Genomic DNA, 9,842 nt, shown 5'->3' on the forward strand with positions numbered 1-9,842 from the left:
TTTTCTGACCATTGATTTGTTGTTAAGACAATTAAAAGCTTAATATTTGCCATTTTGGGCTTGGCCCATTTTTTGCCCAGAAGTGTACTCTGAGGCCAAGAAAGAGCAAGAGACCTGGCAGAGCACAGAAGATCACAGTAGTGGGTGAGAAATAATATCAGTCATGAAGAAGAACTGTGAAATAGATCAAGAACACTTGACAGGATGTAGACCTGGATGTCTGAAAGGAGAACACATCAGTATGACCTTAAAACATGCAGCCTCCTGATAAGCATGAGGAACAGAGTCAGGTTGCAATTTGTGAGAATGTATTATAAAAAGTAGGTTCTGGGTGAAAGATTTATGGAATGACAGAGATTTTAAGAAAATTGAAGGGTGAAAACAAAATGGTGAAAACAGCGATGTGGAAAATTTGCCAAAACAAGAAATAAAAGCTTCATTATATTGTTACATCACTTGATCTCATTACTGAACAGCAATATATGTGGATGTACAAAGTATACAATGTTGTATTTGTGTCAGAATTGAATGCAAGGTATCTTGTAATTTAATCAGTTTAGTTTATTGCATTCCACTGTGCATTGCTTTAAAGATTGCACAACTAAACTATAAGAACATCACTGCATTTCTTCAAATGATGTGGTAGACTTCATTCCACTTCAGCCATAGCAATGCGGCATTGGCGTTATAAAAATATATTATTTGAATAATTTAGGGATGGTGTAGTGGCACATCGGGTAGTGTTGCCTTGCATTTCCAGGATCCAGGGATTGAACGTAAGCTCAGGTTACTGTCTGTGCAGGGTTGTGTCTGTGTGGATATCCACAAAACATGCCTGTCGCTAGGTATGAATGATGAGTTAGTGTGTGTATGGTGCGCTGGACTATTCTGGGTGTGTTCCTGTCATATGCCCAGTGTTCTCTGAATCCTCTCATCCCTGACCAGCAATTACCGAAGATGCAGGAATTATTGGAAATAATATTATTACAATATTATAATTCAAATTTTATTTGATAACTTGGTACAAAACACATAGCTTTAGTTCAGATATGAAGGGCTTAAAAGTCGATTTCATAGCTTAGTGCAGTAATACATAATTTATGTTTATGGTTAATCTTTAAACCTTTCATAGTTTATGTTGGCCTCATTCTTTTCAAGGCTTCTGTAATATTACAGCCTGCTATACAGGATTTAAGATGGGTTTGTATTTAGACTGTTCCTTGGCCTTAGTCCCTCACAGAGGATTTCAGGTGGGTTTGTATTTGGGCTCTGCCCTGGCCTTTCAAAAACTCCATTTTGTTATTTTGAGCCACTATGTACTGGATTTGCTCAAGTGCTCAAGTGTCAGGAATGTTGTCCTATTGTGAGGAACATTTTCAGTTCAAATTCAGCTTTTGACAGATTGCTTCATTCATCTGAAGTATTCTGTGGTACACCGTTGAATTTGTTTGACTCAAACTGAGAATAAAATGCCACGCCAAAAAAAAAAAAAAAAAACTGTCCTTAACCACAATGTTCCTATCAGTGTTTTACAGCTCTGTCAGGAACATATTGCAATGAGATTGTTGAGCTACGCCCTACTTGATTTCTAGCAGTTTTGACCTTCTCTACTAACCAGATCTGTGCTCTTTCTTACAGCTGACCCATTCACATTGACGCTGCACAAAGAATACCCTTATTTATTACTTTGGAGTTTTTTGAGAAAGTGTTCTTCATAGATTATATCAGCTTTTCCTTAATACTTCCTCTAACGTCTGTACTAATTAATAGTTTGCACATTCTGCATTTGTACCCATTAAAGGATATTTGGGATTGTATGAATTTGTATGCTGTAGACAAGGTGTATCTGTCAAAGTGAGTATAATTAATCCTTGTTATAAAGCCACTGCACAGTTTCATCTGTCCTTTAGAGGATAAGGATATCTAGGTCATAGATTAAGTTCAGTCTGACCTAGAGCTTTATCTGTATCTGAGGACTACTGCCCCTCAAACAATACCCTAATTTTGATCTCAGGTCAGTGGATACTCTTATCTCTGTTTAGTCTTTCACCCTAGTGCAGTATAAAAGCATGATCAACCAGGCACTCTTAGGACATGGCTCTTAGGATAGGCTGTTATTTAAAGTCTAATTAAGTCCAGTATCTTTACAAACACTTTGACTATCTTAGACTAACACTAACACAAATATTTTTTTCGGATGAAAGAACAGACTTGTTGGAACAGAATAGGAAGCTGGTTATTAACAACAGGTTATTTAGTCTTTTTGGAGTTGAACCATTTACATATAATGTTCATATGTGCTTTACATATACTTGTGTACTGCATTAGGGAAGTTTAAAAGTCTATGTTTTACTTTTGGTAGAAAACCTGTGTTGGACGATTGCTTTGTGACTGATATGCATTTATTTTTCCATATCAATTTATTTTTCCTTATCAATAACTGATAGCTATCAGAAACGTTCCTGCTATCAAGGTTTGACATGTGGAGGTAAATTGAGACTACACTTCCTCCTTTACACCATGCTTTCTTCAACCCTCCATCCTCCTGTCGGCTTTGTCTGCACCATTTGCTGAAATAGACACTTTTCAATGAACAATACACGACTTAGCAAGGTGAGCCATGCACATCACCTGACTCTGTTTATTCCTGTGTTTGTGTGTGTTGGTGCTGTGTGTGTGGTTTGGAGGGCAGCGAGGCAGCAGGAGGCTAGTAGGCTGCTGATGTGGATGGTTAGGCAGTTGGAACTGGTCTGAATGGAGGAGGGAGGTTTTTGTGTGGATTCAGGTTTTGCTTCAGTGATGTGAGAATCATTGAGGCACAGACTAGCACATACCCCTTTAATCCTGCTGAGCTTAATCAACACACGAGGTGGCATTCTCCTTATTCCCTGTACAAGAAGTGACCAAGCAGATTAGAATAGAAATCAGTAGTTTTATTAACTCCTGACAAAGTAGTTTTATTAATTCCTGATGAAGGCATGAGGTGTGGTCATTGGCCACAAGGATGTGATCATTAGGGAAATCACTGTGCTTCTAGGTGATGCAGTGCTTAACTATTTTGTGAAGGTTAAATTCAGAGTATTAAAAGATAAGGATGGAGGAAAGAGTCACTGAAAGAGTCCTCCATAATCTGGCGTAGAGCCTCTGAGCTTGCAAGAGTCCAGCAGCAGCTCTCCTCCAGATGTGGTTATCACCTCCTCCTGAGGAAACACACACCGGCAGCCAGACAAATGAGCAACAGCCCAGGTACAGACAACAGCATGCATATGTTTAGTAATGAAATCAATTCTCTCTGTCAGTAGCACAGATGGAAGGACAGTTGTGCTTACTGTGGTTGTGTTAGTCACACCCCTTGAGCTTTATGATCAGCACCCTATGAGTGTTTCTCTGCCACTGTGCATGTGTAAGTTTGATAAACTATGTGTGTATGCATCCCAAGACAAAATTTGTGCTTGAGAAAAGTTCAAGTGAGATGACTTGCAAGAAGTTAACCTTATGGAAGTCGATGAGGTCAGCTAAAGTAGCATGGCGGTTTTGATCCACTCCAAGGAAGCTGTAGTAATCACCCGAGGCATCGATGAGAAAATGTTTGAAGCCAGAGGCCGTCCGGTAGGACAGAGTGTATCCCCAGATCCTTTCACTCACTCTTACTAAGAAACAGCCTTCAGAAGCATTCATTAGCAAGGACTCCGAATCTTGCCGAGAGATGATCCCTATAGGTGTGTGCAAAGAAAGTGTGAGAAGGTGTGATCCGTTGGGGGAGATGGATAGATGACAGAGGGAAAGTGAAGGGAGAGTTAAAAAAAAAAAAGAGCAAGACACGTTTAGATTGAAGAAAAGCCACCCAGAGCAGACATGAGTCAGAGCATGGCAGACAGGACAGAGACAGTGAGTGATAGGGAATGGGTTGTACGTGCTAGAGAGCACAGATGCTTTGGCACACTGTTGTCGTGCGAAAGGCCTCACTCTTGTGTTGCCATGGTGGAATAGCATCACTCTAACACTCATTAATCTTATCATTTCCCCAATCATGAGTGACACACAGTAACCCCAATCAACCAAAACGTAAGCTGTGAATTATTGAACTCTACTTTTCCCACCTCTCTTTCTCTCTATCTCTGCTGTCTTGTTCTAACTCCGTGCACTGCACCTCCACCCTGTCATCTGTTTCTTCTACCCCTTGCTCTCTCAATCATTCTCTCACAGTCCAATCGATACTGCTCTCTGTGTCTAAAACCACTAATCTAGTCTCTTGTTACACCAAAGTGCCTGTTACCCAACTTAGCGACCTGGAAGCTTATTTTCTTCAGGGCTTGGGGAGATTTCTTTACCATTTTATCTACCATGAATCTCTAATATAGTTTGTTCCTTAAAGGATTGTTCCTTAAAGTTTATAGGCTAAAAGTGTAGCACATTGTTGCATTCTTTACCATGGAACCAAGGGGCAATGGCGTTACCGCTCCTCTCATAGCCGGCTCTTCTGGGTTTTTGCTCCTCCTTAAACCACCGCATGATGGAATCACGAGAAGTTGGCCTAGGTGGCCGAATCCACACTGGGCTAGAGAGGAGAAAGATGTAGAAAGAAGTTTATAAGATTATTCTAATCTTATCATATGTATGTGTATAGTTTTAATATTAGTCAAAGCTACATTGGTGAGAATGATCAGTGTAGTAACATATAGGATTTAGAGGTACCCCTCTGTTATTGACTGTGTCTGTGGGCTGCTGTATCTGCGGTTCTGTCTGCGGTGGCACTGGACAGGGGCGACCGCACTTCCAACAGCAGATTGTGATTGGCTAGCATCAGCAGGAGTAGTTGATGGCCGCTCGATAACGTCACTGTGGCGTCGGTTCTGACCCGAGCCATTCAGATGTGTCTTCAGGAACAGTCCACTGAGGCCAGCCACGAGGCCTTTCTCGATGGCGCGCAGGGACTGGCGTTTGTACTCATCTCTGGCGCGGCGAGCCTTACACTTCATCTCCTCATCAGCCGCTTTGGAGCGGCGCACTGTGAAGCACATAGAGATTTGAATAGAAATCAGCCGCTTTAATGGGACTGGCCCACTTGTGCAATTTTTTTTCTTCCACTCCACTTGCTTTCTCACATTGTTCCTGCCATTCCTTGTCATCCCTTTCGCTTCTCTTTTCCTCCTGCTTCAGAGAGATGAACAGCTCCTTCGCTCGCCTTTCCTCTGTTTGCCGGATTTCCTCCTCACCTTTCTGTCTTTCCTCCTGCTCACATTTCTTGGAGCCACAGATAAAATTAATTGATTATCCTCATCTCTAGGCAGTACTCAGATAAAGTGCATTGCAAGATGAAAATTCCTTGGCTGCTGATCTCATTTTCTCATTTTCATTAACAGCTAGGCTACAATGATTAATTTGGTGGATTGTGTCATTAACACTGACATTATCCTTTTAACTCTAAGCATCAAAGATCAGACTTACAAATGTTGCCCTTTTCTTGCAGAGATCGCTATCATCATTGTGCAAGGTTGCCAGGTTTTAAATAATTCAAAATAGCCACAAAATACATAGTAATTAGGAATAATTGAACCCAATCACCATTGCTAGTTGGTAATAAAAGGCTTGAGTGAAGCAGAAAGGATTCTGACACTACTTCATCTCCATGGCAGTGTGTCGAATTAAACTAATAGGATTGGAGAAGGAAGCCATGCTCCACTTGACTTTATTTTGGTCACTCTAGTGTAATCTGTTTAAGTGGTGAAGACTATATTTGATTTCGCATTAGCATAGACCCACCTTCAGCTCCGCTAAAATACCGTGCCTTTCTTCTTCCTCCAGTCCCTCACGTGTCATGACAGCTTAACGCTCCTTACACCCCTAATCGCCACCAATCGCTTTCTGTAAGTTGTATCTTTATTGTCTTGTATTCATTAATGGCTTTGTAATTGAGGCATTGCCTGGTTTTAAATTAAATAAGTATGCTCATTCTTGTCTTGTGAGATCTGCTTTTGATCTGCAATGACAAAAGACTCCTATTTTATTTGCTATGCACAGAGATCCCATGACCTGACAATTACTGTTCTGGCCATTTGTCTAGTATTTCTTTACTTTTACATCTCTGGCACTACTATCCACAGAGTCATCATACACACAGACAACCTTACCAGAGGCCAGGGTCTAAGACAGTTGCATATTATAAATAGAACATGGCAAATTATACAAGGAGCCAAGGTTGTAGGCTTCCATTCCATAGGTTTTCTGAATTTCCATTGTTTAAGCTCTGGACTTTTACACAGCTGATTAGCAGCCTTCAGTGTGGCTGGGAGAAAGCCTTATATCAATCCAGGGAAACAAATATATACATTGCACTAGTAAAACAATATTTCTGTTTGTCAGCCCTGGTTAATTCAAGCATGTAGCTAATGCATTTATTATACTGATGTTTATTTTTGTCACTCTGTTTTAGTGATAAAGATTGTACATGTTTTGACAATAGCAGAGCCCCACCTTCAGCTCCTCTCGAATACGATCCTCTTCCTCCTCCTCTTGCTTGGCTGCCTTTCTGTCATCTGTCTCCTCCTTCCACTTCTCCGCTACAAACCGAGCCTTCTCCTTTGCCATGGCATCCCGAAACTTCTTTTCAATCTCTGCTTCCTTCATACGCCTCAGAAAATTCAACAGGGAATGACTGACACACTGCTCATCATCTCACTTTCAGTTAATCTCTCTCGCTCTCTCTTCCTTCTCATTTTTACGTGACTCACATCTGTCAGTCTTCACACTTTCCTCCAATCCCCTTGGTTCCTGCTCACCAATTTTCATATCTCTCACTCCCTCTTCTTTTCCCTCCTTCTATTTCTAGATATATCACCCTAATCTCTTCTTTCTTTTTATTCTTTATTTTATGCTCTCTCTCCTTCCTATCATCCCTCCCTCTCTACAGTCCCTAAATTCATGTCTTTAGGCTCTCTCACCAGAGTTCCCGTGCCTCTCGCTTGGCCTGTTTCCTGGCTCTCTCCTCCATCAGCTCTTCTACTATGTCATTGTAGGGTTTGTCTCCTTGGGCCTCCCCCATGACCCAGACCCACACCTCACCATCAGAGCCCAGCAGCCACTGAATGCCTCTACGGTCACCTGGCCAGGGAAAACACACAAACGCATATATTGAGAAGAACCGGCAAAGCCTGCCTGTATTACGAAATCTCAGATATCATACGGACACAAGCACACACTCTACAGCAAGAACATGATAATTTGAGATACAAGCAGTATAAATCTAATAAATATGTTATAATTTAAAAAATATGACAGCACAAATGGAGGAATCTGGTAATGGCATATGTTGTCAGAAAAGATACAAACTAAATCTTGTATTAATATATTACAGTCATCATACAGTAAAGTGAAACATCCCATCAGCTATTAAAGCCATCATGGGCTCAATATTTTACAATTTGCACAACGTCATTTGTATTAAAATTGCTGATCTTAAGATGAATGTTATGGGAAAGTAAAAAAGTCATAGCTTTTTCTATAAATTAATTAATATGAAACTGAATGAAATCCAAACAAATCTCCCATGCTTGTTTGAATTTGTATGAATTTTGTATGAGATAAAACCTTCCATTATTTCCCTGTACCATACGCAATAAATTTGTGAACTGTATCACAAACATTGTAATCTTAATTTAATTTAAGTTAAATATATGATATGGCTTGTAATGTCCTGTGACACTGGAGCCTGTACTATACAGGTTGCCTGATCAGTGGACTCACTCCTCTTGCGGACATTTGAACTGGGGTCTCTGCTCTCCCTCTCGTTCCAGCGGCGCACCTGCTCCTCACGGATCTTATAGAAAAGAATCTGCTTCTGTTCCTCATTTAGCTCCTGTAGCAGATCAGGCTCGATGTACATATCTTGAAGAATTTGCTGCATCATCTTGACGGCTGTGTAATAATCACACTTGTAATCCTTCTCCTAGTGGTTCAACTCTTGATTGAAGAAGACTTCCCCGGGGTGAGGAAGACTATAGGTTTTAAATGGCAAGGAAGGCCCAGAGTGTGATCTGTTTAATATGGAGTAGATATATATCACTTAAATGCCACATGCTTACCAGCAGCCTTGCCCCACCTTACTTCTGGAAATCGCTGTCCACGTTTTTTTTTCCTATATACCCTTTTCCACAATTGTCCTCTTTTTCTTCTAGTTTCTTGCAGCCTCTTTATTCTGCCACTTGCTCACTTCCTCCTGGTTTTGCTTCATTGCGTAGCTTCCCTAAGGGTTTTAATTTCACCCTTCAAACCTGCTTCTCTCTCTCTCTCTCTCACTCTCTCTCTCTCTCTCTCTCACACACACACACACACACACACACACAAAATCCCTCTCTCTTTCTGTCTCCTGCAGTGACCCTACAGACAGGTGTCCCTGACACCAGAGTCTGTGTCTGACAGACCTAAATAAGACATTCTCCCAGAATGTGTATACATACATCTGTTTCCTGTCACCATGTTGTGGGATTTCTGTCTGATGTAAAAATGTGGTCATTTTGGTTGTATCATAATACAGTAGAGAGAGAAAGTCCATGCATACATTTGTGTGCGTTATCTGACCGGTCCCTTTCTCCCCTCCTTTCCATAGTGCAACTTTATCTGTGCTTCTCATGTTGCTCTAGCACTGTAGCAGATGGTGTTAACTCTCCTCCCCTTTGCTCTGCTCTCCAGGTAGCCCTTGAGCTTCGAGAACACCAGTCCCTCATGTCTCATTACAGCTTAATGCTCCCTACACCCCTAATCGCCACTAACTGCTTTCTAATTGTTGTCTTTATTGTTTTGTATTTATTAATGGCTGTGTAATTGAGGTATTACATGGTTTTAACTTAAGCATGCTCATTCTTTTGTTGTGACATCTTCTGACATCATTTTATTCCTTTTATAACTGCTTTCCTTCTGCAGTGTGAAGCTTCGACTCATTTTATCTGCTGCGCATAGAGACCCCATGACCTGCCATTTTCTCTTCTGTCCATTTGTCTTATGTTACCTTACTTCTACATCTCTCGCACTACTATCCACAGAGCCAACACACACACACACACACAAAACCAACCTTATTAGAAGCCACAGTCTAGACAGTAATATATTATAAATAGAACAGCACAAATTATACTAGCAACCTTGGTTAAAAGCTGTTTTCTGTTTGTTTGTTTTTTCCTTTTTTTTTTCTAACTGTAACAGTAATCTGCCTCAACATATAAGGCGCTCTGGAAATGGAGACATTCAAGAATGTTTAAAATTAAGAGAATGAGAGAAAACCTTAACTCAGGACAAAGAGATATCAATCTAGCACTAAAAAGAAAACTAACAACAATATTTTCACTTTTTAATCCAAGCATGCAGCAAGTAAATCGATTACACTGGCCTTTTTAATGTTTTATTTTTTACCCTCTACCCTGTTGTTGGAGAGGCAGATTTTTTGTTTGCTAAATTACATAATTCATAATGCCAACTCTAAAATAAACACTAATTATCCTACTGATGTAATAATCATGTCTAACAGTGAGACTCATTATCAAATGTAATTAATCAAAAACAAAAACCTGTCAAGCCTTTCAAAGGCTACACTGTTAGTAATAACAGGGTTAATTCGTGGTAGGTGAATTTGAATAGAGATCAAGACTAATTAATTCACTTGGCCTCTCCCACTGCGCAGCACAATCTATATTTTGCATTTGTTTGAATTTAGAAATCTCTTCACAGTCTGATTATACTTATACATCTATAACCTGCTTTGTCCTTTAGAACAAAACTCTCTGGTCTCTGGTTACGCATAAAATTAGGCCATTTAAAAATTTGGTAAAAAATTATTTGGATAGTGCAAA

General features: G+C 40.3%; 1 protein-coding gene across 2 annotated transcripts; it reads right to left on the bottom strand.

Moving 5' to 3' along the window:
- Positions 1 to 2,201: 2,201 nt before the first annotated feature.
- Positions 2,202 to 8,295, bottom strand: sh2d4bb (SH2 domain containing 4Bb). Of its 2 annotated transcripts, XM_034309507.2 has the most exons (9): positions 8,082 to 8,295; positions 7,744 to 7,914; positions 6,942 to 7,101; positions 6,475 to 6,631; positions 5,106 to 5,244; positions 4,696 to 5,008; positions 4,431 to 4,558; positions 3,493 to 3,713; positions 2,202 to 3,200 (listed from the first exon to the last, which is right to left on the bottom strand). In XM_034309507.2, exons 2-9 carry the CDS (start codon positions 7,904 to 7,906, stop codon positions 3,108 to 3,110), a joined length of 1,374 nt encoding a protein of 457 aa, XP_034165398.1. In that variant the 5' UTR covers positions 7,907 to 7,914; positions 8,082 to 8,295; the 3' UTR covers positions 2,202 to 3,107. The 2 variants fall into 2 exon arrangements, with proteins under 2 accessions (XP_034165398.1, XP_053094480.1); XM_053238505.1 differs by having other exon boundaries at positions 7,744 to 8,295.
- Between the last annotated feature and the right edge of the window lie 1,547 nt (positions 8,296 to 9,842).

The sequence above is a fragment of the Pangasianodon hypophthalmus genome, chromosome 12 (genome assembly GCF_027358585.1).
Source record: "Pangasianodon hypophthalmus isolate fPanHyp1 chromosome 12, fPanHyp1.pri, whole genome shotgun sequence".
NCBI classification, from domain to species: Eukaryota; Metazoa; Chordata; class Actinopteri; order Siluriformes; family Pangasiidae; genus Pangasianodon; species Pangasianodon hypophthalmus.

Excerpts from the sequence above, each read along its gene's own strand:
- sh2d4bb (XM_034309507.2), bottom strand. The coding sequence starts at position 7,906 with ATGATGCAGCAAATTCTTCAAGATATGTACATCGAGCCTGATCTGCTA. Across the intron at positions 4,559-4,695 it reads ACACAGTCAATAACAGAGGG|CCCAGTGTGGATTCGGCCAC; the intron begins GTACCTCTAAAT and ends TCTCCTCTCTAG. Across the intron at positions 3,714-4,430 it reads CATTGCCCCTTGGTTCCATG|GGATCATCTCTCGGCAAGAT; the intron begins GTAAAGAATGCA and ends ACACACCTATAG.